General features: G+C 30.5%; 2 protein-coding genes across 2 annotated transcripts in view; one reads left to right on the top strand and one right to left on the bottom strand.

Moving 5' to 3' along the window:
• LOC126743485 (rab3 GTPase-activating protein catalytic subunit) overlaps positions 1-22,672 on the top strand; it is a 128,515-nt gene that overhangs the window by 46,263 nt on the left and 59,580 nt on the right. The window lies entirely within an intron of this gene.
• The window catches only part of LOC126743486 (leucine-rich repeat and fibronectin type-III domain-containing protein 5), a 90,939-nt gene that overhangs the window by 30,478 nt on the left and 37,789 nt on the right, over positions 1-22,672 (bottom strand). Inside the window, exon 2 of the mRNA XM_050450587.1 lies at positions 7,689-7,953. Within this exon, the coding sequence (XP_050306544.1) occupies positions 7,689-7,691 (3 nt within the window). The 5' untranslated portion in view covers positions 7,692-7,953. The remainder of the gene's footprint in view (positions 1-7,688; positions 7,954-22,672) is intronic.

Raw genomic sequence — 22,672 nt, forward strand, 5'->3', positions numbered from 1 at the left:
CAAAATAAATGATAGGGTTTTGTCTTTATTGCCCCACAAAAGGTAATATTGGCTAACGCACTTTCGATTTTGCCGCAATAAGGTTTAAATAGCCCGTGAGAAAAACTTATTCTTATCTTATGTAGCTTAGTCGATTGTCTAATACCTGGACAATCTCTGAGAAAAATCTAACAAAGAAAATGACTTATTTTACGGGAAACAATCGGAGCTTTTATTTAAAAAAGAAAAAGACTCATAAACGTCTTGCAAGAAATTGCGACAGGTGTAAACAAGCGTAATTTTATAATTCAACATTGTGAAAATTGAATGCAATGAATTGTATCTCGTGAGAGTTTTGCTCGGAAATGTAGAGTATTTATAAAATGGTTGCAACAGGGATAATTGTTTTAAGGCGTGGATGTCCTGTAATAAGATTCTATTTTTTTTTGCATTAAAATATAACATGGTATTTTTATAATATATATTTTTGTCTTCTGTTATTTCTTTCTATTTATGTCGCATTTTATTAATAGTTAAAAATATTTCGAAAAATTTAGTAAACAACAATAAATCTTTTGAGAAGAAAGCTTTTGTATAAAAATATTTAAATTTAAAAATCGGTATTTGACTTTAAAATTTTTATATCAAAAATAAGAAAAACAAATATTTTAAAATCTGATATTTATATAATTTTTTATTTAAGAATTATTATTTCCCTATATGTAGATTACTTTCTGAGAATACTTTGATGATATTATTTATCGATTTATTTCAAGACTTATACAATGATTCAAATATTGAATCCTTAAACATATCTTAGAAGAATAGATTTTACCCATTTTTATTTTCAGCAAGATCACAACCTATGCAAAAAAGTTACATACTACCAGTAGTGTTAGGGGTAAATGGCCAGCAAATTCGCCGGACCTAACACCACTCAACTTTTTTATTAGGGTCAAATTGAAGAAAATTATGTTATTAAAGTTAATAAACCCAAGACCATAAAGTGAACTGTTTTATAGTCATTTTTTAGCATTAAATTTTTTTTTGTTGTTACTACTTTATTTTATTACACTATTTTTATTCATTATCATAGTATATAATTTTTTGAATAAAATACAGATCCAGTAGCTCTCAATAGTATCAAAATAATTATTTATATAAGGGAAATTAATGGGAATTTTGTCAATTTGACAATTCCCATGATTAAAAAAGTAGACTTTACACACTTGTAACATACACATTTTTTCTACTACCGAAGAAAACATTAAAAAAAATTAAAAATACCAAATTACTTCACGAATTAGTGCAATCAACAACATTTTTGACAAATTATAAAATGAATGTCAAATAAACGTCAAATTACTTTTCACTGGTGCCTAAAAAGTGAAACTTTATAAACCCTGGGAAGTGTGTAAAGTGAGTACTTTACGCACGGTAGTAGAAAAAATATTTTTTCATTCAAGCTTACTCGTAATTTATTCTGTTAAACGCCTTTGAAAAGTCCGTGAAAACCTCCAATATGTTAATGTTAATTCACCACCTGATAGTGGCCAAATTGCTTATCAATGCAATATTTTCTGTTTAAGGTCCTTGGATCAGCAAGTAGGTGAAAAGAAAATGCCTCTAAAATTATGTTAATTAATTCAAAATCCAAAATAAAACTTGTAAGATTATACGAGATTTTACATAATTTCATTAACTCAATTAATGCATTCATAAATTTTATTATCACTTCAACAAAGGTGATAAATTAGTTTATGGTAAATTTATGGTAAATTTTTTAAATGGGTCTATAATAGGTCCTTTGTTGTTTATCTTATATATCAATGAACTTCCGACTGTCAAGGTTTAAAGTAATCCAGTATGCTGATGATACCACCCTTCTCAACTATCATAAAAAGCGTTTAGATCTTCAGGTATCTGCGGTTTTAACAACTCATGAGCAATCATGCTTCTTTTCATAATTTTATAGTATTAGCATCAAAAAATATTTTCTTATACAAGCTTAGTCGTAATTTCTGTTAAACGTCTTTAAAAAGTCGCCTTTAAAATTTTACATAAAGGCATTAATAATTTATAATCATGATTTTTAAGTATTAACTCACTTAATACATTCACATAATTTTTATTATTACCTTTGTTTATTTACGGTAAATTTTTTAAATGGGTCTATAATAGTTCCTTTGTTGTTTATTTTGTATATCAATAATAATCCATTATGCTGATGATACCACCCTTCTCAACTATGATAAAAAGCGTTTAGATCTTCAAGTATCTGCGGTTTTAACAACTCATGAGCCAATCATGCATTTTTTCACCATTTTATCGCTCTTCCTCACAAACTTATGTTATTCGAGTAGTTTGAAAAGTTGATATCTATTGTTAGGTTTAGCCAGGTTTCATTTAAGATTAGAATATCAGGTTTTACTGGTTTTTGTCAGGTTTTTGTATGTAGCATGTTATTTTTGATGCCTTCGAAGTTCCATTGGATTATCACTAGGTCCTTACTGATGGGCATTCATTAGACAGCTCCTGGTATTCCCTTCTTCTAGGGGTGAGGGTTTGATCTTGTTCTGTTTCCATTTCTAAGTCTTTTACTTCCTATACTTTGTGCAACACTGATTTCTTTACTTTGTCTGTAAAGGTGTTTCATGCAATCCCCTGGTTTAGTAGGTCCAGAATCTTGAATTGGTTCTGTATTTGTACTTAAGGTTCTTGATATGTCTGTGGGATCGATTGACAAATAAGCCCAGAATGGCTTTCCTTGTAGTAAATCAGACTGCATATATCTACTCTTAATTAAAACTTAATAGGACGTATAGTTTTATATTTTAAATACGTATCACACAGGAATTTGAAAATATTGATGTTTTAAGTGAATTTGTCCAAACAGAAAAAGTCTTGAATTGAATTGAATGGTCGAAGCCCCACCGGGGTTTACCAGAGCCCAACGGCCTTAGAGAAACCGATAAGGCTCTCTGGTCTGAAGGACTTAAAGTCACTCGGTACACTGAAAGTGTTACCCAAGTATTTGAACCTGGCGCGCGTGAGTGCTGGACACTCCCCGACTACATGGTCAACGGTTTCATCCTCCTCACAGCATTCCGGGTTGTCCGCAATACCGATAGTATGGAGATGGCTTCTTAAGTGCCAGTGACCGGTTAACAGACCTGTCACTAGCCGAATTTCGCGTCTTTTTAGGCGTAGTAAATTTTTGGTGAGACAGGCAGAGGGCCCACCTATGTGCGCTTTGGCCTGTTTTATACCAGGGGACTATCCAGACGAGCTGGACCCTGCAGCCAACCTGTACCAGTTTTTTCAGGACTTTTATGCACTCTAGACACTCTAGACTTTTATACAAGCTTGGAGCTTACCTTTGCGGCCGTGATAGCCTTAATGGCAGCTCTGCTGTCCGAGCATATTGATACGACTGATACGACTTGCGGTGTCCGCAGCATTTTAATACAGCGAATACTTCGGCCTGGAAGACAGTGGCGTGCTCCCCCAGCGAGTATGCCCTACTGGTATGTGGGATCCCACCACAAAGCCCTGATCCAGCTCTGTTATTCATTCTGGAGCCATCTGTGTACCAGATGGTCCCCCTATTTAGTAATGCAGGTCTGTTGGAATGCTGCCACTCCTCTCTGCCTGCAATGTGCGTCACGAATCCCGCGCGGTCCACAGTCACTGGAGCCATGCAGTCACTGCCCATCAGAAGGAGAGGACATTCCTGTATGGCTCGTGACCAAATTTTTGCGTGACCGGTCTCGCCAGCACGTAGTCGGCCGAGGACGTATAGCCTATACGCAGTCCTCATTGCCTCGAATTGCACAACGAGGTCCAGAGGCGGAAGGCTCAGCAGAGTCTCAAGCGCTCTAGTTGGCGCCGTCCGCATGGAACTCGTTATGCTGAGACAGAAAAAGTCTTAGTCTGTATTTTTTCTAGGCTCTTGGGAGTAATTATTTGCGTCTTCCAGGCAGTTAAAATCAGGCTTCTATTGGGTTTTCAGGCATTTTTTATTTATTCCAGGCACTTGGAGTCATCATTTGTTTGTTCCAGGAAATAGAAATCATATTTTTCTTGAGTTTTTCCGAAAACTAAGGGTTTTTTTGGATTTCCTAATTAACTGAAGGTTTGGAGCTTAAATTTTGTCATATCGAAGTTATTTTTTCATTGTTAAATTATTTTAAAAAAATGAATGAATGAATAAATTTTAGCAATGTGTTTTAACCATGAGTTTTGAATATTTTTTAAAGTAATTGAATATTTAAAAAAATATAAAATTCAAAAAACCATTTGAAACTAACGAAAAATAATTTCAATTTTAAAAAATAATAATTTGAAGAAAATAGTAAGATATTGGTTCAATAAGAAATGCATATTTCATATGATAAATGTTATAATAAATTTTAACTTAAAGAGAATAATAGAAAATGCGCTGCTATAAGGTTTTACAAATTTTATTTATATTAAAGAGCATAAAATAATAAATGAATAAAAAATAACAAAAAAACCGCCAAAAATAGAACGTTCTTAGACATCCATTTAGTTTTATTAGGTCTACGTTTCGACCTCTATATAAGGTCATCCCCAGGAGACTAAAATATTTAAAATATGTATTAAGGTAAATTTTAGCACATAAAAAGACATATTAGTGCAACGGAAAATAATTTAAAATTGCAAAATAATTATTGTAAATATATAAAAATAAAAATACTAATTATATTAATTAAAACTAATCCTGCTACCATGAGATTAGAAACAAAAAAGAACAAATTCAAAAAAAACAGGTCATTCGGTACTTACATATAAATTAATTATAGGTTTTATTAAATAATATAAAGAACATATATAAATATAGACACTTTTAAGGAATATGTGATGTTTCGCGTGTATATTTTTTCACAAGTAAATTTTAACAATCCCGGTATTTATACGGACACAATAAGCGAGAAGGATCTGTTAGAAATTGATACAGATTTTGTTTTATTGCATGACTTTGGTATAAACTATTCAAATTATGGAAATCTTCTTTTTAGTTAACATGTTGAAAATTACTTGCACGAAGAAAAAAATACTTCTGCTCGGTACATTTTTCTGATCTATTCCATGGGAAAATTATATTCCGAGCTTTGATATCATATTTATTTATGATCAAAAACATTCACATTTTATGAAAAATTATAATTTTTTGAAAAATAAAAATATTGCTCTATTTTAAAGTTTTTTTTTAATTAGGAGACTTTAGATTGGACAAAAATTTAATAATTTCTATTTTTTTATTTTGACTTCTATTTCAGATTAACGCATAATTAAAATTAAACATTTGGTTAAATAATTAAGAGTTATAATTTTTTTGTTGATTTTTGAAGTAAAAAAGGGCTCACAATAAATATTTAAGGGTATATAGTTAAGCCATTGAAAAATATACACAATCTATAGTTATGAAAATTTTAATGATAAATATGTTCCATAATAAAAATATTTTCTCCACCAAGTGATTCCACGCTCAATCCATCTTAAAACCAAAAAATTTTCAAATTAAAAAAAAACATTTATTTTAAATTTAATTAATTATTGATTTTTATTAATGCTTTTCGTACAAATATTTAAAACTTTCATTAAAATACACAATATTAGTTTTAAAATTTCTAGTTTTCGAAGTTCATTTATTTAAACCTAATCAAATCAATAAACTTCTAAAACTTAAAAAAAAAACATTTAAAGCCCATAAATCTCAAATATTTATTGCCTGAGAACGTATTTATTACTAATTGTTTCACCCATTTATGGTCATTAGCTTCTATAATCTTTCATGCGTTTATCTGGAGCACTTACACAGTTACTATTAATAATTTTTTTTTCATTTCAATCGCATTATATCAATTTAATTGATGCGATTAAAAAGGTAAACGAACTTCCTGTTTCCATATGTTCTTCTGAAGATGTTTCAGTGTAAACGCGAAGTATGACCGAGTAAACCTCCGATGCGAGGCAGTAATTAATCACTTGACATTATAACTTATTAAATATTAGAAGAAGCTGGATTGATATTTGTTCTGTGATACGACACTGAACAAAAATGTCATCGATAAAACCGAACCAGAATTAATTATAGGAAACCATAACGCCAGCTAATTGCCGGCAGATTCTTCGTTAGAGTTCGCAGAACTTAGTCATAAAATTTTACTGCAATTAGAACAAGTCTTAAAATTCTTAGTAAATAACCATCGTAGGTACCTTTGGTAATTTCACTTTCATACACTTTTTTTAACTGCCCTTAGAACAAATGTTAATGAAAAAAAAAGAGAAAGTATTTATAAGCTTGTTCAAGTGTCTTTTTAATTTCGGTTTTAATGCAAATAGTCCTGCTGAATATTGGTACGTGATTGATAAATAGTCACAAGGATTTATAGAGGGTGTGTAAATAAGGAAGGTAAGTGGCTGTATCAAAAATTTGATTTGTTTAAATTATAAATGTGGTCATCAAAATATGTGATAGCCTATTAAAGCAAAAACAAGTCGTTTTTAAGAACCTTATCTTAACAACAAATTTTTTACAATAAAATTAAACTGAATAACTACAGTTTGCCAAATCACCTTTTAAAGGCTCAATTAAAATTTGAATTTTACAATTTTTTTCTAAAATATTAAATATTATATATCCATGTATATATATCCACCTAAATTGATTAAAATAGGCAATTACGAAATGGTATATAAAGTAGAACATAAAGCCCTTTATACAAATTAAAAATATCATAGAGAAGTCATAATCAATGTAGTCCTATATAGAGTAGATCTTATAGAATTTAGTAGAAGAAGGATTTCAATTTTCTTGTAGAAGGTTTTCACTTATCATCCATATAAATCTCTTCTAAATCTCTTCTGGTTCCAAACAATCTGTGGAAATCAGGTCTTATAAGCTAATATTGTCGCGTATGTTTATTATGGAGATCAGCCTGATATGAACATTTTCATTGATTTGGTTTCATGTAAACTAGGCAATGAAATATGGAGGCATCCGGAGATGTGAGCACCTTTAAATCCCTCAAATTCTGGCGACAGTATGTACACAAATCCTCAATATGTACATATCTCCTTTGTAGCTTACTTATATGACATCATTATCACGAAGAATAGAATATGTCTTATATGAAATCCCCTAAGACGTTCTAATATTTAAGGGGGTGAATCCCGGACCCATTTTAAGAAAAAAAGTTTCTATGAACATATTATGTCCTAAATGTCTTAACTTTTGAGATACGGGGTATTAAAGTTTTCAAAAAATATCAGTTTTTTAATAATACCTTAAACAATTTTGTAGACATTTTTTATGAAATTTGGTCCATGTATTCGATGCGTCAAGACGCATTTTTTGATGTGCAAAAAAATTTTCATAATTTAAATGTCGATACTTTGGCGCCCAACTGTAGGTACAAGAAATAGTGAAAAGCCAAATTGGCAGCCATGTTTAAAGGATGAAAAAGGATGGAAACAAAGAAAAATTACGTTTTCAATGCAAATCTATATGCTTGGTATTAAATTACCCAAAATGACTCCAAAAAATAAGGCAAACATTTATATTTTACGATTTTCTTGTTGCCAACTGCATCAAAGATGTCAAGAATGAATCCATTTTTATTATTGATACCTTTGATGCAGACCCAACAATTATCAACTTCACCTACAAATTCACCACTTACCATCTATTTTCTAACTAGGCCAAGAGCATTATCCATAGGTCATCATCATCTCGCTCGGGTCTCGTTTAGCTCATCAGCTAAACGCTGCGGTATCATCATTATCCGCCGCTTATCATCGGTTTTCTTCACTTATCTCGTTAAATTGATCTTTCAGGTTCAGATAGGTGAAGAAACTTCGTGGTCCTATTGGTCCGTCTGGCCCGCGGCTCTAGGTGAAGGAGCGGAATAATAATAATAATGGTGGGTTCGATTCGGTCGATCGGGCCTGAAAATAACGGAAGGAAGAATTTAATTAAAACGATCATCACACTCTGGTGACTGAAAGTTATTTTGGTGTTAAGTGGGTCACGAATGAAATAGAACAAATGAGTTAGTACTTAGTGGAGATAAGATGACCATCCTGTGCTCATTATAACAAAAATCCTTTGGTGCCTATTCTACAAATTTATAATGACGTTTACCAATAGGTATTGTCAAAATGTTATAATTAAAAATAAATTATAACAAATGTGTCAGGAGAATTTTTTCCCTGGATTCTTTGATTTTGCACTCTGAAGTCAGTGGTTACCTTGAAGATCAAACATTCCTCTAAATTAAAAGTTTTTTTTGATTTTAAGTGTGTCACTAAGGAAATGTTACCACAGTTGTCGCACCACTGGTAATCAACTTGGTCTAAGTGGCGCCAAGATTACAGAGAGAACGACCACCCCATACCTATTATTATAATAAACTCCAACTGCCCACAAGTACCACCATATAAGAAGTTCGCCTTGAAGTCACATGCTATTCGTTTAATGTCCTATGATGCCTATTATTCAAACTCGTTTTGTTGTTTACCGATATGTATTGTCCATTGTTAAATACTAAAATTATTAATTGAAAATGTTTGGTCAGTAAAAGAAATGAATGATGGCTTAAGGATGTACAGCTGCTATTGGGTACACTGGCCTTAAAATTAAGATGTATGGAATTTCTTCATGGTAATTTAGTTTTTTTCAAGTCCTTGGGTTGATTGCGTATTTATTTTAGAACTGTTTGCTTATACTTACATAAGTTTTAATCTGATCGATAGTAATCAGTGGGAGCACCTGAATTTAGCTTGATTAGACTGATTTGCTGAATTATGTATTTTCTCGATGTCTTGACCTCATTATTTGAATTTGATACAGATGGGTCAAATCAGTTGTGAATCGTTTCGTGGAGAAGATTGCCAAAATGCTTGCAACATAAAAATTCTCGTTATTGTTTTTTAAGATTATATAACCTCAAAACAAACTGAAGATGATGATTTTGTAATATATAATCTTGAATCTACATCTGAAGAACTACTTGAAACTCATAATTATTATTATAATTTAGACTATATTGAATATTTATTCTTAATGAGAAATTGACATTTTGCATTGTTTTTAATTATACATAAAGCCAATGTACTTCCGCTAGTGAGTGATTACCTTTAAGATCAAACATTGCCTTTGTATATCACTGCTTAAAATGTTTCATGGTTATTACATTTTTACTTGAGCAGCTTTGATTCTTTAACAATATTTATAAAGCGCTTCTTTGAATATTATACTTTTATTTCATGTGAATACCCCCATTGGCTTTTTATATTTTTGAATCTGAAGTAAGTTTTACTTTGACGATTTTGATCTGGAATTAGCAGCAATTGTCATGTTAACTTCGGCCATAGAAAGAATCCTGGACCTATTAGGCTGGATATCTCCTTTGTAATTGATCCTACTGTTATAGGTGTTAAAATTGATATTATAGGACAAAAGAAATTTTTGTTATTATCTATAACAGATCAACAATTATGAACAAAAGTTGGTCAGATCGACCCTTTGAGCTCTTGGTGGTGTGTAGCAAACTTTAGATCCACAAATCTCATTTACTATGCATTTAATAAATATAATTTTAATGGTTTTTAGTAGACATTGACTTGATCTTCAACTTTGATTCTATTTGTGATCACCATAAAACAAATACTAACAGAGATAGCAGCGATTTTCAGGTTAGCTTCGGATATTAAGGAGTCCTGTACATTTTAGGCTGGATATCTCCATTGTTATTGGTTCTACAGTCATAGATGTTAAAATTTATTGTAGAACAGAGTGTTATTACGCAAATAAAGTTTAATTTATGTTGTTAGCTTCAATAGATTAAGAATTATGAACGAAAGGTTCTCAGATCGGTGCTTGGAGGTCTTGGTGGTGTGGATCCATGTATCTGATTAACTATTAATTCTATCAAAATGATTTATACTCGACTACTAGAACTCAAAAACTTTGATATTTATTCATTATTTATTTTTGCTTTGACAAGTTTAAAACTTGAAAATTACAGAGTCCAAGTGGCGACCATTTCTTTCGACACACATTCGAAGCTGATTTCTGAAAGTTTCCATTACTCGAGCAGTAATTTGAGGCGATAATCCTGTAATTTCTTGGCGTATTGCTGCTTTCAATTCGCCAATGGTTCGTGGATGATGTTGAAAAACCTTCTCTTTCAGCTAGCCCCAAAGGAAAAAGTCGCATGGGGCAAGATCGGGTGAACGTGCAGGCCACCCAACGTCACCGTACGAGATTACGCGTCCTGAAAACATTTCCCTTAACAGGTCCATTGTCCTTCTTGCCGTATGAGGTGTAGCTCCATCCTGTTGAAACCACACATCCGGATGTTCAAGTTCCCTAAGTTTTGGTTCCAAAAAATTACGTAGCATGTCGACATATCGATCAGTAGTTACGGTAACCGTTACCCCTCTTTCTTCAAAAAAATAGGGACCCCAAACACCAAAAGAACCAACAGCACACCAAACGGTAACACATTGGCTGTGAAGTGGCTTTTCATGTAGTTCCCGCGGATTTTCTGGTGCCCAGTAGCGAAAATTCTGCTTGTTCACACAGCCAGACAAATGGAAATGAGCCTCGTCACTCGTTATTAAAACATTCTCGGCGATTTTCCCAGTCCCGTTCGCTAAGTTCTTGCACGATCATCATTTTGTATGGGTGGAACTTCAGATCGGTGTGCAAAATTCTTCTCACAAAACGATCTGACAAATGCAAAGCAGAGGCATGTTTAACAGCTGAACGTCTAGGAGATCGTTCAACTGCTTCTCTTACAGCTGCAATGTTTTCAGGTGTCCGAACACTTCTGGGTCTACCAGTTGATTTTCTTTTTAAGGCTGAACCTGTAGCTCTAAAATTTGAAACCCACAACAGTATTGTTTTGCGATCTGGAACTGGATCATGTCTACCAAGCGCGAAGTGAGTACGAAAATTTCTTTGTGTCGCAATCACAGATTCGTTACTTTTGAAAAATGTTTCGATAACGAAGGCACGACGCTCGCCCGTCCAGTTCATGGCGACAACTGAAATGGCAAGGCGCGCGCAGCCAACCGACTACGCTAAGCTGGATCCCTCTTGATTCGGGCTCAGTGGCGGCGCAAAATGTGGGAGATCATTTTTCCGGACCCTGTATAATGACATTAGAATATTTCTACTAGTTTCGAAATTTGGTGTGACAGATCTTAGATGGAGCAAGTTTAACGGATAGCAAGATGTTTCTTCATATTAGAGGTTTCTCAAGTTCCTTCATTCTTCTATACCTCATACCAGTGATATGTTTCTTCAATCTGACAAATACTATCTCAGTATTCTCGTATTTTGATACTATTTAAGATTTAATCTTTTTAGAATGTCTTTCTCAAAGATTTAATCTAATAATTTTAAAGCAGAAGATATTAGGTTTGGAAGAGAAGCTATAAAGCCCTCTTTAACTCTGAAAAACAACCAAAAACATAATGCAATTGACCTTAGAGAACTTGTTTAAGAACCTTGAACGACTTCTCCTAGATCAAAGCAGGTCGATGATTTGGAGCTTTTGATCACTTCAAATCACAGGATTCTGGATAAACCAAGACAAAAATAATGTCTTTGGAATTAGATTAGATGTCTTTCGGGACCTACTGTGGATTTACCTTTCCGACTGCCCTGTGGTAATAAAATATTAATCCATATCTAATTTTCTCTGGAAAAGAAGCTATGAAGTTTCCTTAAATCTGACCATCAAGTAGCACACTAGCAGAAATACTGTCAAAGGTAAATTTTATTTAAATTAGCCTTCATAATAAAAGATCTATTTAAGAATCTTGAATAACTATGGACCTTGATATAGATGAATCTAGAAAAAACCAAGGAGATATAATCATATTGGTGATTTAGAGCTCAAAGTCAACGTATAATGATTGGAGACGATGGTGAAGTATCAAGGGTGCTATAAGGGTTAATGCTAGAGTTCAGATAAAAGACTTATTATTTGTATTACTTATGTTAGGTAATTTTATTTTATAGACAAGGGACTTGAACTTGCAATAGGAAACATGTTGAGGAATTTTTAAAAAGTGATTAAAAGTAAAAGAAGAATTATTTTGAAAAAACAAGTTTTTTGGTCTCAATCACTTTTACGAAAAAAATATTTGCTAAATATAAATATAATATTTTATTACAGAAAAATATCTAATTTTCTATCTATAATTTTTAATCGTTTTTATAATAGTATAATTGTTTTTTAATTTTATCGGCTTTTCAAGCCTTTCAATATACTCATGTACGCATCATAAACCCTAAAAACACTTGCATAAAACGTCGAAAGACAACGGTTCCAAATTCCAAAATTTTGACAATTAAGGTTTGCTCGTATTTAAATAATCACGGTAACAAGAGAGATGAACTAACGAATGGCGAAATTCATATTTGTTAATCCATCTCTACTTTGAATACAAGGCATAACTTAATTGAACCCGGGTACGATTGTTTTGGAAATAATCAGTGAAACCATGAAATTGAGGAATCCAAACAATACTTAGTATCTAGTATTTAATCCCTAGAGAACTTGTGCAAGAATCTTAAATAACTTCTTCCTTAAACCTTGTTTTATTTATTTTTTTAAACATAATTTAGTTTGTATCTGTAATATATAAAATGCTAGGTCTATGGTTTTTTAAAATATTTGTTGTAATAGATGAATTTCGTTAATAAGTAAAGTATTAACTCTGAACTTAAAAAAATCAACATCAAATCAGATATACTATTTAGAGATTTTGATATATGTAAAATATTTATTGCATTTATTAGAACCAGAGCATAGAAAAATAGCGATACTTTTTTGAGGATTTTTGAAAAAAGCACACTGAGAAGAAAAAACACGCTAAAGCAATCTTTAAACTGTTAAATTAACTCTTTTTAATCGCTAATTGCGTTCAATATATTTTAAATGTTTGACGAAATATTAAAAAATGCCTATAAAAGCATTTGTTTAACAGTGTGAACCCCTTCAATGAACCGAATGTTAACACTTACATTAACATGTAAATTAATTAAATATAGCCTTTTTAAAGTTAAAACAATCTTCCTAAAATATTGCAAAAAACAAATTCGACTTTAAAACAACATTCCGAGAGGGTTAATATAAACGTTATTTAAATGTTGCAGCAATAGCCTAAGAGATTGATTAAATTATAGACTTTTAATAATTTAATTAATCAACAAATAAAATACTACTTAAGTCCTGCAAGCCTAATGCTCAAAAGGTACAATTTATTATACCTTGATCGTTTTTGTTTTTAATTAGATAAGTATAGGAATCAAGCAATTATACAGGTCAAATTGGTTAGTAACTACAAAATGTTGAGTTGATTAAAAATTAATAAATACTACCAGACCACACAAAATAGATGTATAAGTTTAAATCGTCTGTTGAAAAATTTATTCTAGACTTTTGAAGCTCGCTCCAGAGTATTTGATTGAGCCATTTTTGTGGATTTTTGGAACCTTTTGCTTCTCTTATGAATTTCTCGTCATTCCTGTGATGTTCCAGGTCTTTGGAGACATTTTAGGCTTAATCCAAATTCAATAAAGCCTTCTCGAAGGAGATTTCCAGGCATTTAATGCCATTTTAAATTCCTTCTAGAGTTTTGAAGACATTTTAAATTTAATTTCAGGTTTTCCAAGCTCACTCCAAGGGATTTAAAGTAATTTTTCCTGGGTTTTTGGAACACTTTGATGTCCTTGCAGCTTTACAGTAATTCTTTATGTGGCACAACATTTTTAAGCCATTTTCATATATTTTATAATAATTTATATCTTTCAGGCATTTGAAGTGATTTTAAATTTTATTCCAGGCTTTTGAAGTTCCCTCCAAAGGATTTTAGGCAATTTTTTGTGGTATATTGGAACATTTTCGTGCCCTCGTGAATCCTACCTTCTTTCTCTATATGTTCCACAGAGTTGTAGCCGATTTTCCGTTTAAAGCTGTTAGCAATACTGTTTTAGGCTTTTGGATTAATTTGTCAGTTTATTCCAGGTGTTTAAAGTAATTTTAGGCTTAATTCATGGTACATAGAGCCATTTTTTCCTGGGAATTATTCCAGGCATTCAAAGTTTTGATATGACAATAATAAATGACTTTAACTGCATGGGAATTCCAGGCAGTTGAAGGCCTTATCACAGAGAAATCTTAATTTAAATGGCCCATCCTTACTTACTTTGAACTTAGACAATAATAATAAATATTTCATTTCTATTATATATATATTAAATTTATAGAATTAGATAAGCAAGCCGCCTTGTTTTGGAACAAATACGCAAAATTAAATAAAGGCGCATTTAAAACCGGCGACAATTTATTACCAATCAAAATAATAACAAGTTTGATACTTTGCACTAAAGAAAATTAACTCCTAAAGTAACATTTAAAATGAATTAATTTTTGTGAAGTATTTTTTGAATCAACTATTAAAAATAGCTTGCTTAAAATTAAAGCAATTTTGATCTAATACCAAGTGAAAATTAATTTAAATGAGTTACTTTTTGAAATAACTATATCCTAAATTTTAAATAAATATGTGGAGAAAACGTCTACGTATGCCTTATAGTTTGTTGAAATAAAGATTTAAAGCTTGGCGCATATTCAAATGTAGGTTCTTTTAAAACTTTTTTTTTGAGAAATTAATCATTTTCAGAATGACAAACCTAAAAATGTTGATTCAAACGATTCATTTTTCTCTATGCAGCTATAATCTCACCAGAAAGAGTAAGATGTTTTTGAGAAGTTTTTTTTTAAATCTGGTTTATTATAACCTCATTCAGTATTCAAATATTTATGGATATAAAAATGTCTAGGTTTTTTTCTTCTTCAAATTACATAAACTCTTATGCCTGAGTACCAACTAGTAAATATTGAGTGAGATCCAAATTTGCAAACAGGGAGAAATTAAAAAAAAAGCCAAAAATCCATATACAGTTGGGCGCCAAAAGTGCGTCTTAAGTAATAAAATACCAAAATTTTTATTATTATTATCAATTTCTAGGTCACAAAACCTCATAAAAACCAAATATCGTTCCCTTTAAGTTTTATTTACTATTTGTTTTAACGGAACCTAACTGCTACCGATAACCACCGTAACATTGCGAATAAATATATTAAAACCGATACCGTTGCGATCGTTTCATCCTCTAATCACGCAATATTCACCATAAGTTTCCCATTTACAGTTGTTTTTTTTTAATTTATTATAGCGTATGCACACCTATTGCTTCGGTTCGTACACACGTGATTTAACAAATTCCTTGACCTTACCATAGAGTCACGTTTCAGCGATTTTTTCCGCGAAGAATTGCTATGGGTGTTTTTATTTATGTTCTTTGGCGTGGAGTAGGTTCACCCACTTGGTAGTGGTGAAAGGTTGACAATTGTCTATACTTTATTCACATGTGTCATCCTACGAATAAGCCTCGCAGGAATCCGTTGTAGAATGAGAAAAGGTCATCAACGTTTGTCGGTTTAATAAATTTAAAATTAAAGAATCTTCCCACTGGCTTATAAATTAAATTGGTACACCTGTTAACAAAAGAATAATTTATATTGTTCAAGTGCATGAGTTTTGAATATTTTACACCATTTAACATGGGAAAACTAAAACGGTTGCGAGGTAGTTGTGGTCGCAAGTGGCATACATTTGTTTTATAGCCTAATGTTAGTAAAAGATCTCGAGATTTATGTAAACAAGGAAGAACTATTATTCCATAATCATTTAAGTAGCTTAAGTAACCGAATATTATATTTTAAATAATATAATTTTGTACTAAATATTGCTAATTGGCCCTTTGAATTATCATAGGCAATGAATCTTTATTGTATATATGTATATTATTTAGATAAATCTCTAGGCCAACTCAATTTGATTCATCGATTGGGTAATCTCGCCCACTCACAGGATTACAATAGATTGACACCTACTTGTTTTTATGAATGATGTGTGATTTTCTGCTTCCTCTTAATCTTTTCCTTCCCATTTTATTGCTTAATTTACTATCTAATCTTATACAACTTTTTTGGTAGGTATACAAAACAAGTTATCGCGTTTAATTGAAAATTAAAAACCGTATATACCAGACATCACGAATGACGAAAGTAAATAAAACTAAAAACCGCATTTTCTTATTTATTTTCTTGAAAGAAAGGTGTTGGGTAACGCTAACTGGAATCATCGAAACGAAGGCGATATTATTATTTAATCTGTATAAAGGTAAAACTGGTATCTGGGACACCAGCTTTATTATAACAAGGCACAGATCTTATAATAATTAACTTACGCTGCTCTCAGACATTCTAAAATAATAAGTAAATAGAACGTGACTTTTATTGCTAGCTAATTTGGGATTATTCTTTTGTTTTATACAGAAATGATGGCTTATTAGTTGAATATAAAGTAGATACCGGATGTGTAAGGTAAATTATTAATTAAATTACAAAAACTTATATATTACTAGTAAACAAGAATTATTATACCACTTTATGGGACGATGTCAGCTTGGCAGAATAAATCAGAAACATCTCAAAGAATAACAAATTAAATAAATATTTTAACTACTTGGCTACAGTAAATTTTTTAGGACTTTTTTTAATTCATGTGGATTGATTTCGCCCCATATCAAAATAATTCTGGTTTATGATAAGATTAGGATAGATGGAGAAATTTTATTAAATAAGGTTATATAGACCTAAAAATTTTCGAAATAATCTTGTTGGATTTAAAATATCAAATATAATAAATGTAAACGTATGTACGGTGTTCGAGCATCACTAAACCTAAACACAAGACTTAATAAAGCGAAAATGTGCATAGTTCTGTTTTTTGTCCCCAGAATTACTATAGGCATGATTTTGTTCACAACAAATATCGATTTTCCAATAAGTGAAAAAATAAAAATAAATAGATAAAACAATACAGAACAGCCGACCTTTCTCACCACTAGAGATGGGTAAATACCTTTTTGTATGTGAATTTGGTATGTATTTTATTATTCACATTCGTACTGTTGGAATCGTACTGTATAAATATAATTATTTCTTTACATACGGCGTATTTTATGTCAAAAAAAAAATAAATGTATTATTGTCAAATACAAGTTATAAAATCATATAAATATATGATCCAGGTCTAGCTATTTGTAATGATTTAAAAATATAAATAAAATGCGTTATTAAGTCTATACACAAATATCTTTATCTTTTTATTTTAATGGTAGTTGTTTTATGCATTTAAATTTACTATAAACTATTGCCTATATATTGCGGATATTTCCAAAAATGTACACAAAATAAATTAAGAAATATGTGTAAATAAGATCTCCTGAAAAGCGAATAAAAGCAAAATTTCTAAACATGAAAATACGGATAACAATTTTAAAAGTTACAAAAATAACAGATAGATTGAGTAAAAATAACTAAAACAAATAAGTGATGAGAAATGCAGTAATATAAAATACAATTAAAAAATTTTGAAAAACGTATAAACCAGAATAAATAGACGTAAACAAATCTTTTAGTATATTGTCATATATTGAAATAAGATAGAAATAAGAGATATGGCAATATTAATTAAGAAAAAATATTTTTTAATTATTATAATACTTTGAATTATAATTTCAAAAATAATAAGTGCGAAACCTTGGAAGCACTCAATCATGCATTAAATATATGCAAATATCGTTGGAATTATAGAGATGGGGGATATTTTTCTCGCAATCATTTTCCAAAGTTAATCTTGTTTTTTTCATTTTTCAGATACATGGACATTTTTTTGAATATTTTCTAATGTTATTAGCAGCCATTGATTTTATTAATCTCATTCCATAGAGTACAAAAATATCGGATAATTATGAGATCTGGGCAAAAATTTAGCAGTAAGAGCAATAAAAAAAAAACATTAAGTTTCTTTTATGGTGATAGCAACACTGGTTCTCACCCTATTTATAAACTAGCCAATTATCATGAAATCTAAGCAGATCTTTTTAAAAATTATGGAATTTTAAAAGTTCCTAATTTTTTTTTTTTGATATTTATGGATACAAAGTTGAGCTCAATTTTTTCGAAAAACTTTTAGGGATACAATCTTATTGAATTTAGAAGGTCGATTATGCAAAGATATTGTTTGAATTTTTAGGATTGAGGTTATAGTTCTGCTGCAAGTGACTCTCAAATTAATGGTTTTTTCCTTTTTTAGAAAATCCCCGGGCATGGAAATGTAAAAAAGCTCTTCTTTGGATGTTTGCTAACGTAACCTCATAAAAATGCTTTCGGTAAAAAAAGACAAGCTAATGTAATTTACACCTATATGGAGAAGGATTTGGTAAAGTGAAACACAGTCACGTTGTAAAATCTCTTTATAGACATGTTTACTTATCTCTTAAATAACTGATAACCACCAATATATTGAAGATAATGGTTCTAAATCTAAAAATTATACTAGTTTCACTAGGGTTCTCCAAGGATCCAATTTGAGACATTTGCTGTTTTTAATTGCTATAACGTCACGTTTTGTTCTGTAGATACTTCAAAGGCCTTATGGTTTACTGATTACTTTAAAATCTATGTTAGTTTAATAGATGTCTTTAACTCGTAATAAAAGTACAATTAAATGCACTTTTTATACAGTAATAATGGTACACAATTAGAAGACTGCAAGCATGACTTCGGTGTCATAGTGGCTTGTAATTTGGCATTTGACAACAATATTAAGTTAATTAACAAAGCATATAAACCAATAGAGATGGGAATTAAACTATAGAACATGAACAACGTAAATTCTTAAAAAAGTATGGACATTATTCAACAAATCATGGCTATAACCATTTATTATTATTGCAGGAGTGTAGTATATTTTTTTGGATAGTAGACACACCAACATTTATTACCAATAGTTTCCCTTATATCAACATAGTCTCAATGTTTCTAAAAAATAATATAGAGTCTTGTGAAAGTAAAAGAGAGCACACATGCATTGATATCTCAATTTATGACAACTGTATTGGAGCCCTACCTATCAGATCACTATAGACAGCTGTTTGAATTAATATCTTTAATAATTAATATGCATTCATACAAAGCAGTTCTAGACTGAACTTAACCAGAGGAAAAATCATCAATTATCATCTGTTTAATCAGTTATATAGCATCAACGGCAATACTCTGTCAATGACTTAGATAATTAGATATTAATAATTTTAAATATTTAAATCTTGATCTTCCTAGACCTAAGTGGTTTATTGAAAAACTTGAGACCTTACGCAATCAGACTGCATTTACTCCTTGAACAAAATAACATCAACACTAATGCTGATGTTCTACATCAAATATATACAACTAGACGAGTTTACCGAGAAGAAATACAAAAAGTCACTGACTACCTAAACCAAAGTATCAATATAGCGAGTAGCATGTAAACCTTTAAATAAAAATACAAGGATCTCTGATATACCTTCCACGGATGATTTTTTTATTTTTATTTTACAAGCATTGTGCAGATAAAAAAAAATAAATAAAAAAAGATAAAAAGATTTAAAAAAAATCAAATAATTACAAATGCAACAAAGGCCTTTTTGACTAACTCTGCGCTCTTCCAACTCATGATGTTATTAGCTTACAAACTTTCGACCTTGTCAACCCAAAAGAGATAATTCATATCTCTCATTTTATTATCCCATAGTCCCAAACTTTAACAATTTATTATCCAAAGATGTCTTTGGTGTTAGTAACTCATTGGTAAAATTTATATTGGAAGCAATACTGCAAACATTGGTTTATCTAGTGAATTCTTGTGTTCAGACTGGATATTTTTTCCAGACACTAGAAATTGCTCGAGAGTAATTCCGATTCACAAGAAGGGTCCCGTGAATCTAACTACCATATCCTATTTCCATAACACCAGTAATTATTACCCTATTTTTAAAACCACAATTTATTTACGAGGGTACAATATGGTTTTTAACCTAAATCTTTCTCTATGGTCATGGTGGATATTATTGATACATTAACTTCTGAAAATGGGATGGATTGCTGAGCTCTCTTTTTATATTTGAGTGTTTGATGTATGTTAAAAAAAATCTACTTATAGCCTATAAAATGTACTTATAGCCTTTACCTAGATACACATACCCATATGACACCTTACAAAAATAATATTGACCCAATCTTAGATTATCTAAATCAGCAAATGGATGGAATCATCATGGACCTAAATTTTACAATAAATTCTGGTTCTAAATAAATTCAAACACCAAATAAAAAACTTTTTAATCAATAAGGCATACTGTGATTTATCAGATTATATGAACAACTAACTCATATTTTAAATAATATTAATGTATTGTACATATTTATCTACTTTTATGATTTTGTAATTACCTCAAACTTTATTAATGTTAAATTGTTTTCTTTGTACCTACATCTTGGTGTTTTGCATTTCACTTATAATAATTATATTGCACTTATATATTACCTTTTAATATTTTTTTATTTATGTTGTTGCAATATGCTGGCTTTATTGTGACTGAATCCTTGGAAAATGATATAATATAATAAAATTATACATATAAGTGAAAAAAAAATTATAGTAGGATGAAACCTATTGGAAAGGAAAGAGAGTATAACAAAAATGATAGGATAAACGTTACGTTATTATTATAATATTTTTAAATATATTATTCTTGTTATTTATAAATAGTTTGTCTTAAATTCTAATCACTTATCCATTCGTTTTTAGGTTTTCTGAGATACTATTGGTATTAGTAATGTCTATTTTTTTACACCATTAGAAAGTGGTGATTTGAAGGAACAAAAAGCCTACTTTTTTTAAAAAGCATTTTTTTCGACGGAACGGAAAAAAATTAGGATGATTTTTTGATATTTATTCAAAACAAGGTGAAAAAACAAAAATTTTAAATTATAAAAATTACAGTGTGTCTGGACATTGGTTTTCACCAAATTTCGGGAAAAAATTTTGTTTGTAAAACATGAAAATTAACGAAAACCTCTTATTTGCAACAACTGTACCATTTAACTTTTTTTTATAGAATTTCTATAGAATAGAGGTAATTTTACCGCAAATCCAGATAAACCGTTTTTCACCCTTAAAAACTCACCCCCTTTTACTTCTCAACCTCAGATCACCGGTAAACTATTTTTCTTTTTATTTTTTGGTTATATTGTCTTCCTTTTCCAATGAGTTTAATCCTATTATAATTTTTTTGATTTAAAAAATGATTGATCTTGATCTATGGTAGCACCAGATAAAGAATGACTTTTAATTCGGACTTTCTTACAAAATCCTACAATCTGTAACTTCTCCAATATTGACGCTAGTGTATTTAGATTTAATTAATTTAAGCAGGTTTACGAAACTTATAAATTAGAAATTGTATGGTTTGAAATTAACATTATGGCTTGTATTGGATAATTGGGTATTTCTATTGAGTATATTATAAATTTAATTAGTTGTTTAAATGGTATACTAGGTCTTTAGGCTGTTCATGCTGTCATAATAAATAAATAACTTAAATTCAAAACTTATAATGCTTTTTTTCTTAAAATATAGTAACCTTATTTCGAAGTACCCAAAACAAGCCCTTGGACTTATGTTATAGATTATGTCCTTTCAACAAAAAGTTAGAATTACAGTATCTGCAATGCAAAACATAGAAGAAAAGGGCGGAGTTCGCTTTATGAAATACTCAATTTTCACTAAAGTGTTCTTGCACTTTAATTTTCTGAAAAATGTGTAGAATCCTGTTGGTACAATATTAAAATTAACGTATATTAAACTAAAACCGGTAATTGCTATTTACAAGACAATGTATATAAATTCACTGACATTTACTAACATGGGATGCGCATCCATGACTAAATAAATATGAAAAAATCCTTTTCGATTTTACCATTAACACTCCTAAATATTTTTAATGCCTATCAGCATCCTTTTGAACAATTCTATTTTCTTAAGAGAACTATTAGACGGCCTTGGCATATTCGACGATCCTATCTATTGATTGGTACCTTTTGTAAGATTTTGTAAATATTTACATGCGAACAAGGATGAGACAGCACTTATTTCATATTAAACTTAACTAAGGTTCGGATAAAGTTTAACGAAGCATCGAATTTCTGAATTAATTAAGGATAGTGTCACCCGGTAATGACCGACTAATTATGGTGAAATTTGACAACTCTTTAGCATGTTTCGGGTCGAAAAATACTGGTTTTTGGTTCTTTAAATAGACTAATAAATTATTTAAATTATTAGATGGCTTAGGACTAAAAACACAAATTATAATAAAATCAGTTGTACAGGGACTATGTTTAGATACATAAGCTGAGTACTTACCTTGCAATACTGAAGCAGTATTGAAGCGAAATATGGAATATCAAATATAATTAAGGCGATTAAACTTATTGATTTGCCGATTCCTTTTTGACAATGTACGTGAATTTAAATATTACTGACGCATTTGATGCAAACGCAGCAATATTTTTCATTCTAGGTCAAAGATAAAGTCATTTTTATCTAGGTTTTTCTCTATTTCTCGTCTTTTAAGTGGTTTGTAGTTCAGTCCAGTTACTGCTAATTAAAGTAGTTTTTCCTTATT

Source organism: Anthonomus grandis, chromosome 13, assembly GCF_022605725.1.
Source record: "Anthonomus grandis grandis chromosome 13, icAntGran1.3, whole genome shotgun sequence".
Lineage (NCBI taxonomy): Eukaryota > Metazoa > Arthropoda > Insecta > Coleoptera > Curculionidae > Anthonomus > Anthonomus grandis.